The sequence below is a fragment of the Lepisosteus platostomus genome, chromosome 7 (assembly GCF_059453375.1).
Source record: "Lepisosteus platostomus isolate fLepPlt1 chromosome 7, fLepPlt1.hap1, whole genome shotgun sequence".
Lineage (NCBI taxonomy): Eukaryota > Metazoa > Chordata > Actinopteri > Semionotiformes > Lepisosteidae > Lepisosteus > Lepisosteus platostomus.
Genome location: NC_142617.1, coordinates 4,720,703 through 4,738,110, shown reverse-complemented (window position 1 = coordinate 4,738,110; position 17,408 = coordinate 4,720,703). Strand labels below are relative to the sequence as shown.

Here is a 17,408-nt window from a genome sequence, read left to right as displayed (position 1 = left end):
GGAATGACTGAAGGAAGTGGGTGACAAACTCGGATTGTTCCCGGGGTACAGGGGGAGGGTGGAGCCACGGTCAGAAACAGATTCAGGAAATGACGTGGACACCACAACATAGCGACGGCAGAGAAGGGGAGTCCCTGAATTTCCTGTTCGTTCGATTTAGCCACGTTCTACTCCACATGAATGAAAACACACAGAGTAGCAAGCAAGCCTGGGACTGCGCCCGGCGTGGAGCCTGCTGCTCACACCATCTTCATCACAAGCCTTCACGGCTGTGCGAGGCACTGGAGGCCTGGGAGGCCAAGGCTGGGGCACCCTCCTGCCCCGGGGTCAAACGCCCTGCTCTGCGACGCACGCAGGCTGCCGGCTCGCTGATTTAAAGGGCACCAGCAGGTGAGCAATCATTTTTCATATCAGCTGATTAAAAAAATATGCAGCCTCCAATGACGTAAGGGCTTCGAGAATGAAGCGTTTCTCCGTGCCTGAGGTGAGTGGGGTGGGGGACAGAGTGCCTGTTAGATGAGATCCTCCTCAGTTGCACGCTGACTCACATGCTTCTCGGGATCCTCCTGCATTAACCCCTGGCCTGCTGCGTGTTCAGCTCATTGTGCAGGCGTGTGTGCTTCACTTCCTGTTCAATGGGGTTTTTTTTTTCCCCAACAGCCTCTGAGGATTCCAGCAGCTTAAGCCTCCCGAGACAAGGGGAACCCTAAGCCATTAATACACAAAAAAAGCTCCCAACGGCGCTAGAGTATAAATAAACAAGCTGACTGCAGCGAGGGGGCAGAGCTGAGGAGGGCTGGTAATAAAAGTGACAGGATGATGAAGCACAACCTCACATCTGCTCCCAGCTTCCTAGCCCAGCGTCTTAACGCTCAGTGGCGTGTCTATCACAGCTGGGAGGCTGAGGGAGCGAGAGCTGAGCTCAGCTACAGCGTGCGGTGTAAAATGAGAATCCCAGCTAAAACCGGCACTGCTACTGCTGTATTATTAACACTTGGCGCCCCTTCTCTCACCAGAAGAAATCCGCCGCCCATCCAAAACTGCCGACGAACGAAACCGCTTGCACAAGGCAGAAGGAAACACACTCAGGCTGGAACAGGACATCAGTTCCTCTCCACCAGAAAATCTGCCTGCTGCAAAACTCAACGACCTTGAACACCACAGGCAAACATTCATCAAAAACACGTTTTTAGGGGGAATATTTGCAAACGTCTTGAATAAAAGAGGTTCTACCTTTCCTTACATGAGAGTAATAAAACAGGGCCCCTGGATCTGAAATAATAAAGGTCTTTTACATTCTCTATCAGGTAATTGCCAAAGTGCCTGGATGGGATGGCTCAGTATAGAGATCTATCCTCCACTCTTTAATTTCATATGATTAAAGTATAAAACAAAAGAATAAGAACAACGTTACTGGAAATGTCAGGACTTTGAATAAGATGCATCAATTGAGAGAGGTAGGGGGGAAATCTTTTCCCCAGCTGCCACCTCTACTCCCCAACCCTTCAGTGGGACAGGCTAGGTGATTCGCAAGCTTCCAATCAGTCGAACATTTAGCCCACTGCTTCTCCGTTCTGCCACCAAAGCGCATGTGCCATGCTGTCCAGCAATAGTGCACTGCCAACGGGGCTGTCTGGGGCTGCTCTATCAATTAAGAGCGTGCTACCAGCACAAGGGTAGTGGAGGAGTTGTTGCCCTGAGAAAGTATTTGGTTATATGGTGAGGGAAGCTCAAACACTAGCAGATCAACATGTTAGACGCCCCCAGTACAAAATAATAGATTGTGCCAGTAGCAAGAAATGGGTGATTAGCCTGAAGGTCATGAAAGAGAACTAAGTACTTAGATAAAGATACTTAGATACTGGTATCTCCTTGCCCAGGCAGAATAATCAATCCTATTGCAACCTGGTGAGACCGGAGGAACATGCAGTTCTTTCACTTCGCTAGGAGAAACAGGAGGACACCACGCTGCAAGTACTCCAAGATCTCGTGGACCACACGCCCCCAAAACCTCCTCGCAGAGGACCAACACGTTAAGCATGAGGGGTTCTAATAGTGTGGCCAGTCAGTGCAGTGGAAGGTTTGTGGCGAGAGAGACAGGCTCAGCTCAGCGGAGAAGTGCACTTTGTGGGACGCCTGCTACAGAGGTGCAACAGGGTTGCAGCGTGTTCTCCGGTCCCGGTGCAGGTAAAACGTACCAGAGCACAGAGCAGGTCCACAGCCTCCAGGATGAGCTCCTGGTGGCCGATTCGTGACACCCCCAAGTCCTCCAGCTCCTGGTGCGTGATGCGGAGGAGCTGGTCGCCACTGATCTTCTCCCTCTCGAAGTTCTTGATGTACTGCTGTAGGCAGTCATCCAGGCCTGCAGGAAAAATCAGATCAACATGAACCGTCACTCCCCTGTGAAAGCACAACTTCCGCTCACCTCTCGGCCAGAAGATGCAGCGGTCTCCTGAGTTTTCAAAGTGAAAGGGAAACTGGAGTCCCAGTTTCTCAGACCAGTTATTAAATCCCGGCAACAAAATTAATTCCTTGACGCGATAGAAAGAACTGACAAATTTCGAATAAAGCACAAAATCGTGAACTTTGTGAAGGTGCTGTAAGCCCCTTGTTGTTGCCAACTCACATTCGAGTTCCCATGAATTGTGACATGAGTCGGCCCTTCCTGCTCACTAGTCTCCGTAATGACAAATCTACTTTGATGGACAGTACGAGCGTATAAATACGGGCTGTGCAGTAGACATTTCACTGCAGAAATGTTGCAACGTGATCTCCATGAGTTAACAAGTAAGTAGCATTTGTCAGCAAAACCATCTTAAAATCAAGAGCAATATTTGTATGGTATTGTTTACAGTGTTATAGAGCTGCACACATCAACGGAAGTTCTGTTGCCTCTTTCTGAATCACAGCATATGGCCCTGCTCATACCTGGGAATTTCCTCTATTATGGGGTGTAAACTGGAGGACTGACGTGCTACTGTGTCCATTTTGCTATCATTGTGGTTCGAAATGACATTTATCGATGCAGATTCTTTTAAACCCCGAAATATAAAGATAACGTTGCAGTTCCCTTTTCAATATTGAGTTATTAATACCTTTGTGCCCATTTCCCCTGGAGGTATCTGAATGAGATTCATCCGAAGAGTCTAAATAGCCAGCACCAAGGACAGTTCCCAAGTCTCCCTGAGCCACAGTGCTGCTCTGATGCTGCTCTGTTACTGTACAGTATATTTAGAACCGGGTGCTAGACAAATAAATATAGGGGAATCAAGGTCTTTTTTATGAAGACACCAGATGGCCACATTATTTCAACTCTTTCCAGTGACCCTGGAAAAGACAATATCAAAGCTATCTATTAATTATAATTACTCATTTAATTGCATAATTTCATGCATTCTCTATAATCACCACTGGCAGTATCAAGGACAAAGGGTATGGAAAGTATGCAAAAATATTTTCCATTTTTCACATCAATACGCCCACATCGAGGTGCTATTCATTCCTGTTTCTCTTCGGCATGTGGAATGGAGTTCCCTCCGTCAAAGTTTTGGTTATGAACTGGTCCTTGCAAGGTTTGATTCCTGAACAGGTGATTTGTTTTTTATTTTGCACTTTTCCAAAGCAAACGTCCTAATTTATTTCACCCTTATTTCAAGGTAACACACAGAGAAAATAGAGCAGGTGAGGGTTGAGTGTTCTCATGGGAGGGACAAATGTACAGCTGTTGGAGAACCTCACGGATCTGCAGCTGGGCCACTGCAATGAGCTGCAAAGACTATTCAAAGAGAACATTCAGGTCTGGGCAAACACCTGTCAGACAATGTTTAATGTAAATATCAGCAGAGTTTTACATGAAGGTAGCAGAAACATCCTCCAACCAGTCAGATACTAGTAACCAAATGAGCCAGCCTGGCCAATAGCTTCCTCTGGCTTGCCTCCTTGGTGCTCTCCATCCATCCATTTTCCTAGCGCTTTGTCCAGCACAGGGTCGCAGGGGAGACAGAGCCTATCAAGCTGCTTAAATGATGAGTGTATCTCGAACACGCCTCCTGTTCGTGTTGACAAAGTTAATCCTCGCTTCAGCGGGACTAAAGGGCAAGTGTGCTGAGAGATCAGCGAAGTGTCGTTACTCTGCACAGCTCTCGCTCTCCAAACAAAGGGGCAGAGTGCCGGAGGACTCATCAGAGACACGCTAGCACGAAGGAAAACCGCAGCAAATTCTTCCTGTTTCTCCAGCTCCGATGGGGAGATAATTTCACAGCCTGTGTTTATTCAGTTTTGACAATTTACTTTCATTCAGGAACATTTGTACTGTTTCCATCCCCTGTTGTACAGGAATAAAACCCTTGTTTTATGCTGATGGAAAGAACGAGGTGGATTTATATCTAGGGCAACCAGGTTTAAGCTGGAGAATGAATGAGCAAGGCAGTAGTCCGGGGGACTCAACCCAGGCTCACACGCCATACAGCAGTACTGTCAAGTCACCGAGAAGAGCTCCTTGACTCCAGCAGGGCAAACATCTGGTTCGCCAGTGTTGAGGAGGGAGACTGCACATCAAACAGAACTCTACAGAGAACTAACTGTCCATTCAGAGTGCAGCCATCTCCAACACTCCTTTTGTTCATGCGGGGGAAAAGCTACAAGGGTTTTTGGAGGAGGGCAGAACGAGCGAGGAAGCAGAGACTCTGCAACACAGTGGAAGGGAGAACGGTGCTGGTTCCCTGGACAGACATCCCAGTACAGGTGGATAAGAGGGACTGGCGGAGGCAGGGGGCTCCAGAGGGGTCAGATTCCTACAGTGGGCCTCGGTGAGCCTCGGCAGCACAGATCAGGATGCCACGCACAGTCTGGCAGGTAGCAACGGATATACAGTATCAACATTAAATGAAATTTTCTGCGGGCCAGATTGCAGCTGCTTTTAGGGAAGAGGATGTTGCAGACACAGTGTCCTGACGTGACCATCGTCTGGAGAATAATTCGAAGCACCAGGGCGAGCCGATAAATTGCTATCTCCAATACTGCAAACCCTATCTCTCTTTCCATCTGTGATTTCTGGCATCTCAGCGAGGGCAGAAGAGCTGTAGGGTTAATCACACATGTGCACTGGTCCTGTATGATTATAGTGTGTGTCCTCTCTTAGGGTGTCTCCTATAAACTGTTTTCAGAGTGTTGCATCATTTGCAGCATAAAAGCACCAGGTATAAAACAGACTCCTTCAGAGGCAGTAAATCGGTAGGGCACATGTTGCTGAAGTGTGTCTTTTACTACTCCAAAATGACAGTTGTTTTGTATTACTATAAGCAGGGCTTTTTTGATATGGCAAAATACTTAACGGTCTATCACTTCCAATGCCCCCATTTCTGTTTCTTTTCTTAACGATACATTGAATAAAATAGATTTAACCTTTTTCGCAGAAGACAAATGTGATCCATGCTCTATAGCTGGCAGTGCAGAGGATGCAAAAACAGCATGAGATGAAAATGAATCACTTTGGTGGCATGTTACATACTGCACAGTCTGTATTGAAATACAAGTCTTGTAAAAATAGACCAAAAGCTGATACCTTACAGCACTCTGCCTGTGCTATTTACAAACACCTCTAGATTCATCTGGTTCCCAAACACCAGATATACAGTATCACCATCGAGAAGCCCTCCAGTGTGGACAACCGGCAGCAAAATCTGTCGCTCTGCCGGCTGCATTATAATGCGAGCAAATGTCCACATTAGCACCCAAAAGAGATGAGCACCACGAGCACCACGCCCACACAGGGCCACGCCCCCTGCTGTGAGCTGCTGTCTCCTCTGCTTCACTGCACAGCCAGGTCAGGGCCAGCCCATGCCCCCACTCAGACAGAGAGAGTGGACAGCAGGCCGAGGGGAAAGCTTCCACTCCCCCAGTCGGACAACATGGAAGAGCATTTAAAACCAAGGATGGGAGGCACATCTTTACACAAAGAGATGTAGGAGCCTGGAAGAAGCTACCCAGACAAGTTGCTGAAGCTGTTCACCTGGATTCTTTCAAAAACCAGCTCGGTGTGATCCTTAGTACCTACTAACTACCAAATGGGCTTGGTGGACTGAAAGACCTCCTTTCATTTGGAACCCCACTTAAGATATTATATCTAACTCTCTGGATTTATCCCTAGACTGGCTGCCATTATTTTGCTATACCTTTGACTTTTGACAAAAAATACAGTTGCAGGAGTAAAGGCCTGGACATCTTCCAGGCAGTTAAAAACTACAGAGCCCCACCCCACCGCTGCCAAGATCAATCCCTAGATGAGGGAGGCATCTGTCTGCCAGCAGGTCAGTTCTCAGCTGCAGCCCTGCCTCCAGGGGTCCTGTTCTGGAACTAGCGACATCAGACCACCTTCCCAGTAAGAATGGAGACTGGGGACTTGCACAACCCACTCTGAGCGGGTGTATGGAGAAGAAATCCATGGTTACGTCTCTGACAGTCACAACGATTCGCACTGAGCCTCAATCAACGCCATTTGAACAGAGTATCAAGGAGGGCTGCAGTGCAAAGCAGGAAGACGAGTGGAGACTGAGATGGAAATGAGAGAAAACGGCTGCATGCAGGCCTAGGACTGAGAGCTTGAAGAAATTCCATAACTCCGGCACTTGAACCTCAGGCAGGCAGCTCTTCTCTGCACTTTCATCGCTGTCTCTCTAACGGCCCAGAGACAGAGTTTACTTCAGCAAAAACTCAATAACCTTTGTGCACAGATGCAGTTCCTGGTCATGGGCTCAAAGCCAGAGACCTGCAAAGCTCCAGACTGCAAACTACACCAGAGGAAAAAACCTGGATCTCCTGTACTTCATGATCACAAAGTTGAACACACAAAAAGACTGAAATAACCTCAACAAATCTTTTTTTAATATTTTCACCACTCGCCCTGGATTTTAAATATAGCTGCAGTCAAGGTCACCGATTCAGTGTTATGATCATGGTGTTCACACTGACATCCTGTCTCGGATTGCAAAGTTAAATCTTCTAGTGCAGCTCTTAAGTGATTGGCATTAAAAAGCAGATATTCTCAGGAGCACTGCCCTCTGTTCACTATATTAAAGGGCCTGTTTCATGGCTTTGATTAAGATTAGGGCTTCTAATCTCATATACAGAGAATGTGAATTTCATCATAAATATTTAATTTGTGGTGAATATGAATCATCCATTTTTTATGTGACATTGCCTCATCCAAAACGGCTGACAGACGCTATCCATTATGCCACTGGTACCAGAGTTCATGTTATTCCTGAGATAAGAACGAACCTATGGAAACCGGCAACAATAACTGGCAACCTCTAGTGCAGGACAAATCCCTGTGTCTCTGCGGTACATTGACTCATAAAGATGCACAGACACATTTGTCCAGATTGTGAAGAAAGCAGATCATTCATTTAAACGTGAGAGGTGTCTGTGATACAGAACCTGGGTTTTAATAATAATAATAATAGTGTGCCTGTCTTGGCTTCACTGTCTCCACTCAGTCTGAGATCGATTACAGCTTTCAGCCACACGTTCTCCATGTTGAAGGCCTAACCCAGAGCTCCTGGATAGAACTGATTCCATGGTTCCAGAACTCACTTCTCGGGCTCCCTTCCCGATTCAGATTCTCTCACCCCTGCTCCCACTGTTTCAGCCCCTTTCAAGAGCTCAGGGCACCTGGAACGTGGACTGAAAACACACAAGGGGCGAGTGTGAGACATCGCCTAGAGCTGCAGCTTGACTCCAGAGCCTGACGCTCCCCGCCCGGGCCGCCAGAGCGTGCCAGGCTGCCATCGCTGTGCCCAGCAGGCTGCTGGAGGTGTGGCGGCGAGTATCTTGGTGCAGCTTTGCAAATAGCAGCAGTCAACATCTGGCCAGCCACCACACGGATCCAACCCGCGGGCTGAGGCTGGCTCTGTCACACACGCTGGGTCCCAAGCTTCACGGCACAAGGAAACAGAAGGCAGAAATGAAGGCGAAAAAAAGGGAGGTGGAGCTCATTTTGTTGCAGCAGAGCTTAAAATAGTAGACCTGGAGAACTGTAACAGAACAGGAGTGTGTGCACCATGCTGTGTATGTTATCATTCCCATGAACAGCTGTGGCTGTAGGGTATCTGCACCTCTGAAGTCCTTTCACTTTGCACTTACCGTAATGGCATGGCAAAGGGTTAAGACTCTTTATTCATTGTCACTGCTGATCACCGGCCTGATCATAACGCTTCATTCTCTGGCGATGTTGGCCAGCTCAGTTTTAATCTGGGAAAACAATGCAGGCCTCTCAGGAGCGGACACAGGGTTTCTCCAAGCCAGACAAATGAGGCCACGTCCGTTAAATACTGAATGCCCGGCTAAGCTTGCGCCTTTTGTCTTAGAAGTTAAATAGCACAATGCAACATCAATGTGCCACTTGTGTCTTTCAGCGGGTTTTTTCCAAGAGCTAACGAAGGTGGATTAAATGTTTCTTTTTTGGTTTTCCAAGATGGTGCTTTGTTAAAAAAAAATAGTTAAATCTAGCGTGATGAAAAGAGCTGTGTGAAAATGATCCTGGGATTCTAAACAGGAGTCTGTATTATTCCCGAAAGCGCTGACTGACTGTTCCAGCTTCGCAGCTCCATCATTAGCGCAGGTCCATCCGGGACAGTTTAAACAATTAAATTTAGGGCTTAGTTACAGTTAGAATGCGATTAGAAAGCAGCCATTCAGAGAGGCATTAATTGCGCCTTACTGGTAACGAGGAAAAGCGGCGATGGGGAAGTGGGAGCGGCTCGCGGGACGGAGAAGCTGGCAGGAGAGATCGGAGCCGTGCCTGTGCCGCGCTGCCCACTGTCACGCACACCGCTCCCAGGCTTCACACCCACGGCGTCTCGCCCACGAGAGCCTGCACAGCACCCGTCCCACACAGCAGAGCCGTACCGCCATCGGCAACAGCCGATATCAAAGAGGGAAGATCAACTCAGACAAGTTACACATATTGTACATCCGCAAAAGACACTTACTCGCCCTCGACGCAGTTCTCCTCCGTCTACAGCTCAAATAAGCCTAGCGCTCTGCGCAAGCAAAAATTGTAGCGTGGCCTTTGCTGACCCAGTTCTCCTCGAGGGCACTGCGTGCCTTTGAAGGGGACTAAACGAAGAACAGATTTAAATAAAGATAATAAATAACTCTGACTAAACCGAAGTCAGGCTGATGAAAAGGAGGCGTGAAAGGTTTATGTCAGGGGAGAAGTTAAAGCCCTGGCTGACTCTTTCGACTGTGGGACACCGCTCTTCGGGAGAGTGCTGCCTCTCACACAGGCGTCTGAATAAATGAGTCAGCCCAAGCACGTTCGCTCGGCGGTCACGGCCGGACAGGTGGGAGGGAGGGAGCTCCGGGCGATCGTGTGCCGCATGCTCCGACTCCGCCAGCCCCGTAGAAGGGCAGCAGCACTGGCTGGTGACTCAGAACCACAGCGCTTGTCACCATAGAAACCGTGAGAAGGCTGCAGCGTAGTGACACCTCATCAGCAGAAGAAAAGCTGTGTCTTTACCTTGGCAGGATCACAGGTCAGACGCCCACACTCTCCACTCCAGCAGCCAGAACAGTGTGTGTACCGCAGATACCGCAGTGCAATGCACAACTACACGCCAACCTAATGTGTACGATGACAGGGAGACTGGATTACTCTACAGCAATTTAAAAATTATTTATAAAAAAATCTCTGTAAGAATATAACGCAGTTATACTAATGTAGCCAGCCCTGAGAATTCCTCACGATTCCCTGTGGACATCAGGGATTCCCCAACGGGCAGGATGAGTGCTCTTCTCAGCCCATAAAGGGCCAAGACAGGACTCCAGATGTTCAGTGCACACAAGCCTGCCGGTCCAGCTGTGGTCAGTGTAGCCCCCTTCCCAGAGCTACGGCCCAGAACTACAGCCCGTGCTAAGAGTAAGTGAGACTCTTAATCGTTTACTGTAACACGTTCGAGTGCCTCTCGTTACCTCACACAGGGCTGGACTGACCTCAGAACTCCATCGGGACTGAAGTGTGCTGTGGGACGTCTGTCTGCAGAAATGACTGCTGGGATCAGCCAACCTGTAGGGCACCAAGCACTGGCGACGCAGCTACAGCAACAAGCCTGCAAACTCCTGCACATCTGCGAGCTCCTCCTCTACCTCCCCTCACGCCCTCACAGTGCCTCCTGCACAGACCCCGTCCTCCGTCCCTGCGCTGGGCGTCTTCATCTTTCTGTGCGCGTTCCCATTCCCCTGGCAAGTTAATGAATTCCATCGGGCGGCCTTAATGAGAGAGTCCGACTGCTTGTGCAAAGCCCAGAAAAACAAAATCATTTGTCACCGAGCTCTTTCCAGACAGGGGGGTTGCCGTCGCACATCTATAAGAGGCCTGCGCAGCACAATGAGCTTCACAGCACTAGGACTTCATTCAGAAATACAGGGACCCCCATCGCAAAAACAATACAAGCTCGAGCAACAGATCTGTTTTCTGAACACACGGTCCTCTAATTATCAAGAGTTCGTCTGAAGAGGGATGTGAAGGGACACTGCTTGCTTTTATTATGCAAAGGTCAGGCTGGACACTCTGCCCAGGAGCCACTGAAGACTGGGCTCTGTCTGCTGGCCAGGCTCCGGGTCATCAAGCCCCAGCACAGAAATGCCAGGACGTAAGAGCTTGATGGACTGAGCTGCCTCCTCTCATTTAACAATTTCTAAGAGAAATTAAACAAACGTATAGCTAAATAATATCAGTGATAATTGCCTATAAATGACAACAGATGCCGACGTATTTGCTGAAGTAAATTATACAATTTTAAGTTGCTCCCTAAGGGAACTGAAGCTGTACTCCATTCAGAATGGTGGAGTGTGTTAATCTGCACCATTTATCACTGTCGAAGCCTGAAAGCCTGCCTCCCGGGCCTCAGGAGTTCTGATGTAAAGAGCCAGTTTAGTGTTGCCATTGTCTCACACAGCTGTCCCACCGACGACCCCACCTCCTGCCTGTCCTGCATCGTCCTCCCCTAGCAACCCAGACAACACCCCCACCGCCAGCGTCTGAGAAAACGCACGCTCTCACGCCGCCTGACGGCTGACAGGTTTGCACAGCATCAATCACGACGCGTTCTGTGAAGGGAGCCCCGGAGAACGGGGTTCAGGGCTGAGTGGGAGGGTGGCACAGACTCGACACCTCTTCTGCCAAAGCTACTGCCTTGCATAAGGAGGTGTGCAGGCTCCCTTCACCTGCTTTCATCATGCAAAGGTCAGGCTGGCTGCGCTAGAGAAGACTCCATTGCCGGTTGTGTGGAGCCAGGGCCTCAACACAAGAAGCACTCAAATGTAGATCTCTTACATGAGTGACATACTAAACTTTTAATGACTCCTCGCTCGCTCGTGGTTATTCCCTGTCATCTAAAGGGATATGAGTGCTGCTTACCTGTGTCTTGGATGGGGTTAGCATTGCAAATCGGGCAAACACACAGGGGCGATTATGTCTCTCAATGCCTTTGACCACCAGGAAATAGAGGTCAACAGATACTGAAGCCCTTCCCTGCTGGACAAGCACGGAGGTAATGCAGTTCTCTCACTCATGAATTCGGCAATTAAAACTTAAGAGCTCCAGAGGAGCTAGGCATTCAGTTCAGGCGGCCGCCCGCGATACATATATTGTACAAGCAAAAAAAAAAAGCAAATTAATTAACCGCTTCACTTAGGAAATAGCTTGAGGACATTCTGCAGGCTAACTTGAAATAACATAAGAAAAAATGAAATAAGAACAAATGAGGCGACTTTTTCCTTAACTAAGAGTGTCTGGATGAGAGAGGATTCCAGGGAATACCCCTCCACCCCCACGGGGATTTGGGAGCGCAGAGCAGCGCCGACACCACTTGAACTGCCCGTGACCTTAAGGGCCGGCCAACGGGGGAAGGGATCCAAGCGGACGGACGAGGAAAGTTAGGGAGAAAGGAAAGGAAACTCCCGCCAGCGGTCTCCCACACGGGGCGCAATCCGGTCACTGGGGCAGGACCCTCTCCGGCCGCAGCCTGCAGGGTGAATGGACACAGTGTGCAGCCCGACCCCGGAGCCGCCCAGCTTCCCGGAACAGAGGTCCGCACAAAGGGGCGTTTGTGTGCGCGGTTCAGTCGGAGCACAGCCGACAACAGAGAGGTCTTATCGGGGCCCGTTCCACTTCTACACTCAGCCCTTCGCTCCTGTTCGCCCCGTCACTCACAGATCTCGTAATCCTCCTAAATCACTCCACGCATCTACTGTACGCCGATTCTGCCAAATACCCACGATAACAAATACGAACGCAAATACCCTGCTGGCAGAGTCTGGCTCCGGGTCTGGAGAGGAAAAACTTCCACATCCTAAGAACCCGTGATAAGACCGCTTTCTTTCCACGACCCTTTCAAAGCTTGTATTAGCGGCTCTGATCAATACTCGGTTTTGAACCCCTGTATTATTTCAGCTCAAAGGAAGAGCAGTCTTTGATGAGCTACTGTATGAGAACGACTCGCAATTCTTAAGCTGAATTACACAACCACAAAAGGACTCAAATATTAGAGAAAGAAAGAAGGACTGCTGGGGAAGAGCAATATTTTCCTTTGCTGCTTTGCAAGCAAAGAGTACATTAGATTAATACCAAAAATTTATTATTAATGCCTGCTTGTAATTATTTATAGCTTGTTAAGCCTCAAGTGAATGTGAATTAAGGGATTGAAGGGAATGATGAAATTTGAAAGGCATATTATTTTGTTAGATTCAATAATTTATTATAAACCAGTTGAAATTAATGTAAATGGTTTGGTATTATGCGCTGTTACAAACAGTCAGAATCACAGCCGGCAATTCTGAATCAGAGATCTGCCATTGGCCCATTTCTGATCGCCAGCCCCTGCGTTTCTGAAAGGGCTCGGAAAGGAAAGGGTCAGCATGAGGTCAAGACTCCATGAGCACACCTGGCCTCGTGATGTGCAATGAGTTGTCCACAGAGATACTCAGCTTCGCTTGTGTTAATCAGGTATAAAAGCATGCCTACATTACTGCAGAGATCATTGCTGAGAGAGTCTGGGCTCTGGAGTCATTGACAGAGGATTCTGACGAAACACAATTCGGGGGACACTGGAGTGGAAACTAAGTGGAAGTGTATTCAACCCCCGAGAACAGGAGGCACTTCTTTTAAGGGCTATGAGAGTAAAGAAGCTCCTACCCAGTTGTGATTGTGAAACAGCCGGCCGAGGTCCTGGGATCCATTAGCTACCAGCTACCAAGCCCACAGATGGGCCAGAGAGCCTCCTCTTGTTTGTAATGGTCCTTAGGATTCGGGGTTCAAGCCGAATGCAGACACTGCAGCTGCAGACCCAAGTGAGGCACCCGAGCTAAACGTTGGCGTCCCAGCCCGAGGGGAGACTCCCTGACGCTGCAGTAACCCGCACCAGCTCCTGCCAAGCTGAGCCACTGACTGGGAATCGTTCTCATTCACCAGGAGAAATCGACAGGAGGAGGAGCATGTCATTAGCAAAGGGGTGCCAGGTAAGAAAATAACACAAATGCTATAGATCCGTCAAAGCAACACTAGTTTTAAGAACAGTTCTGTCCTGCAGCAATACAGACTATCAATCAAGAGCTTCTGCATTTCAGTCTCATGTTTGCAATTTTAGTTTATACTTTATACCAGTTTATACAGTATGTACAGCAGTGCAACCCCCGTGCATGAATGTATTACACAAAGAAATGGGGAAAACGGATGTCCGCATGTAGAATGTAATTCAGTCCATGTCCCAGCTGCACTGTTGAAACTTTTCTAGACAGCACGAAAGCGAGTCAGGTTTTCCCCACGAAACTCATGGGGAAGGCTTTCGTGAAGCTTCGGAGACTTGGAATGGTCTTCTGGTGCTTCTTGCAGAGATCTGTGAAGGAACCTCTGTCCAAATCAGAAGCTCCCACAGGTTTCTCACAGCTCTCTGCCCCAGTGACTCCTACTCGAAGACACACAGGGAGAGAGCCCTTCCCAGATGTGCAGCCCAGGTACTCCGTCCTCTAAGACTCACCCCCAAGTTTTCCACTCGAATGGACACTCTCTCTCACTCTGTCCACTCTTCTCCTGAGTGTCACATCCCTGCTACCTTCCTCTCTCTCCCTCAGCCCTGAACAAACGCTGAGCACGTTTCTTCTTCTTCTTCTCAGCACGGAATTAGCCTTTCCTTGTCCCTCTGCAGACAAACACTGACGCGGCTCCCTGCTCCAGCTTCAGGAATCCCACACAGCACACCCAAGCATCACAGCCACCCATCCCAGGTCTCTCCTGTCTCTGTGAGCATCAGAACCAGTCTTCCGCAGGGAGAAGCCTCCGAGAACAACTGCATACCTGTGTATGCACTGTGCATTCTCTACAGAGTCTAATCCCCCTGCCTCCTTTCTCTGCTCCACACCCCGGCCTTTTGTGTCTTGGGACCTCCCAGAGAACCACACAATAGTGGGATTACATGTACTGCCCAGAGAAGCTAAGAGCTGAATGGAGCCTTTTCTTTTATCGCGTAGAGATTCTTTCTGATCTTTGTCACTTCCTGCCTCTCCGAATAGTTATTAAAGTGATGGGGAGAGTTTTGCATTTGATTTGCTCTATGGAAGATCACAGCTTCTGGTACCACATTCGTTTAGTCTGCATCAATGTTAATGATCCAAGACTTTTCCTGGCTTTATTTACAGGATCAAAACTAGACAGTAGAAAACATTCTAGTTTCAGTTCACTCAGAGTAGCTACAAAGTCTACATACAGTACCAGGTCTACTGCACAGGCTCCCACTACAGCTACAATGAGACAACTTTATATGCAGACAGAACACAAGTGAAAATTGTGAAAATTCCAAAAATCCAGACAATCACACTTAGTGGTGGGATCTAGTGGCCATTCCATTGTCATACAACCCTGCCCCAAGGAATATGTCACAGCTAAAGAAAGATTTATATATATGTAAAGAAAGGTTTATACTGTAGGTAAAAAGTTACATTTTTTAATTTTTCAATAGTCTAGTCTTGTTTCATGGTTTTTTACTGAGGTCTAGACATCCTCAAATGGAATGACTGATTAACCTTCTTTGAAATGCTCATTCTCCTCTGCCCCTGGTCAAGTCGGGCAGGGCCGTCAGAGAGCAACAGCCTCAGCCCCTGAGGAAGCCAGCTCCTCACTGCATCTTAAATCTGTGAGGAGAGGAAACAAGGAGAAACGCCCACAGGAGCTGTGTGCGATCCAGCCTGGGACTCCTCATACAGTAGCTCAGAAATATACTGGTAATTTAATGACTCGAGTTGGAAACTTTAAACCATTTCTCTCCATGATTTTAATGCTCATGAAAAGGATTGAAAACCTGTTTTATCAGACAGGAAGAGGAATGGAGAAGACCATCATCTTGTCCTATCATCGCATCCCTCCTTCGTGGAGCTTCAATGACGGTCCTGCTTGCTCAATGCGAGCTCTTTTAAACTCTGGGTGCCGAAAAGGTTGCGTCTCATTTGCAAGTGAGCACGCTGCGAGCACAATCACTTTCTCTTCGCATCCGCTCATAGGACATTTTGAGGGCACAGAAATTAAAAGCTAAAAGTTAATTCAAATATTAATCACCTTTTGGGATTTATTTAAAGATGGAAAGGGTTTCGCCATAAAAAAAGAGTCTGCAGGAGACTCCGGTGCTTCATTGCTCATCTTAGGCGTGACTCACATACAGTAGGCAGTGCAGCGGCTTACCCATAGGCTGGCCCAGCAATCCATCCTAATAAACCAAGATCGTGCTCATCAAAAGGCCATTTGGATCACATTACATGCAGCACTTCTGTACCTGGCAAGCAGATGAAAGATAGAGGCCAGCAAGGAGCTTGCAGAGCTCTTCCCCTGCAGAGCGAGCGGGGGAGTGGAGAGGGACACCGCCGGGCCCTCTGAGAGCAGCCCCTCATCCCCGCAGCCCCGGGCATTAACAACGCCGTCACCAGACGCGCCCGGGTTCAGTACCTCCCAATCAGCTGAGGGGGTAAAGCACCAATTCGCCGACAAAAAGAGAGGATGCATGACACTGTACATCCAAGCAGCAGGCTGCCCTCCTGCAGTGAGGATTGTGCTGCAGGTGAAAACAGGCTTGCAAAGGATCGGCTAAACGCCCGCCAGGCCAATGGAGAAGGCTTGTGCAGCTCAACGCGGGTCATATGTTTAAAAACCTGTTTGACTTTGAACTACAAGGTCGTCTTCTGCATTTGTCAACTGGGGGCGAGCCCTACGAAACGAGACCGGTGTCTGTGCATTATAAGATCCCATTACTGCCGCGTCCATGAAATCAGCTCGCAGGAGAGCAGGGGATCTGATTTCATTGTAGATCATTCACGTTAATACTGTCTAAGGCACTTTGTGTACAAAGCTTGCAGACCTTTCATTCCTTGAAAGCACTTCTAGTCCAGGAATTTGACATTGAAGAGCAGTTTGGTAGGTTTTCATTCCCTATACTGCGTACAATGGTGATTGATAATAACGAAAACGTCACCTGTAAGTGCTTTTTAAAAAATGCCATTTTGTACAACAGCACTCGCAGAACACACATAAGAAGAAAGAGAGAGAAAACCAAGAGCAAAACTAAATCCCACATTAACAGCTTTAGAAGAAAGACAGGCCTTTTCACTAGGTTTTCGAAAATGTCCACAGAGTCTCTGAATAATTGGGTTGTTCAGACATGGAGCTTCTTGGGGAAAGACTCCATTGCCCGTTGTGTGGAGCCAGGGCCTCAACACAAAAAGCACTCAAATGTAGATCTCTTACAAGAGTGACATACTAAACTTTTAATTACTCCTCGCTCGCTCGTGGTTATTCCCTGTCATCTTAAGGGATATGAGTGCTGCTTACAGTACCTGTGAATTAAAGCATGCTTTTTCCAGCTCTGCAGTCAGACATACATCTGGCACTTCAGTGTAATGGAGAAATGAAAAAAGCAATCAAGGGATCTGTAGAAAGGAAGCTCTTTGGCGCTGAATATATCCAATAGTGTGTCCATGAAGCTAACTGGAGGCATCCCTAGTAAGAAGATTTACAGTCGGCACAAATGTGCCCCTTGATACAATGTAACTGAAATATTACGGACTAAATGGGTCTCCTACCAGTCCTGGTCTGGCGGATTTTTAGGTCTCTTTAAAGCAGTATTACCTGAAGATCTGGGAGAAGCCGTTCAATTGGTCCAGATAAGACAGTTACTAGCCCGTTTACCTCCTGCCTGCAGGTCCAGGACATCATCCCCACCTGAATTACAGCAACACCACTACACCGCAGAGCACGGAGAATTTCTCCAGGACGCCAGGGTTCACCTCCCAGCTGTTACAAAAGCTGCCACAGGACTGTTAATGACTAAGTACTCAGGACTCAGTCTAAAGCACCCCCCTGTGAAACC

At 48.2% G+C, this 17,408-nt stretch overlaps 1 protein-coding gene across 6 annotated transcripts in view; it reads right to left on the bottom strand.

The window, feature by feature from the left end:
- The window catches only part of cnksr2a (connector enhancer of kinase suppressor of Ras 2a), a 127,989-nt gene that overhangs the window by 93,330 nt on the left and 17,251 nt on the right, over positions 1 to 17,408 (bottom strand). For all 6 annotated transcript variants that reach the window (XM_088638713.1, XM_088638711.1, XM_088638715.1 and 3 more), the window contains exon 2: positions 2,199 to 2,362. In XM_088638713.1, the coding sequence (XP_088494839.1) occupies positions 2,199 to 2,362 (164 nt within the window). The remainder of the gene's footprint in view (positions 1 to 2,198; positions 2,363 to 17,408) is intronic.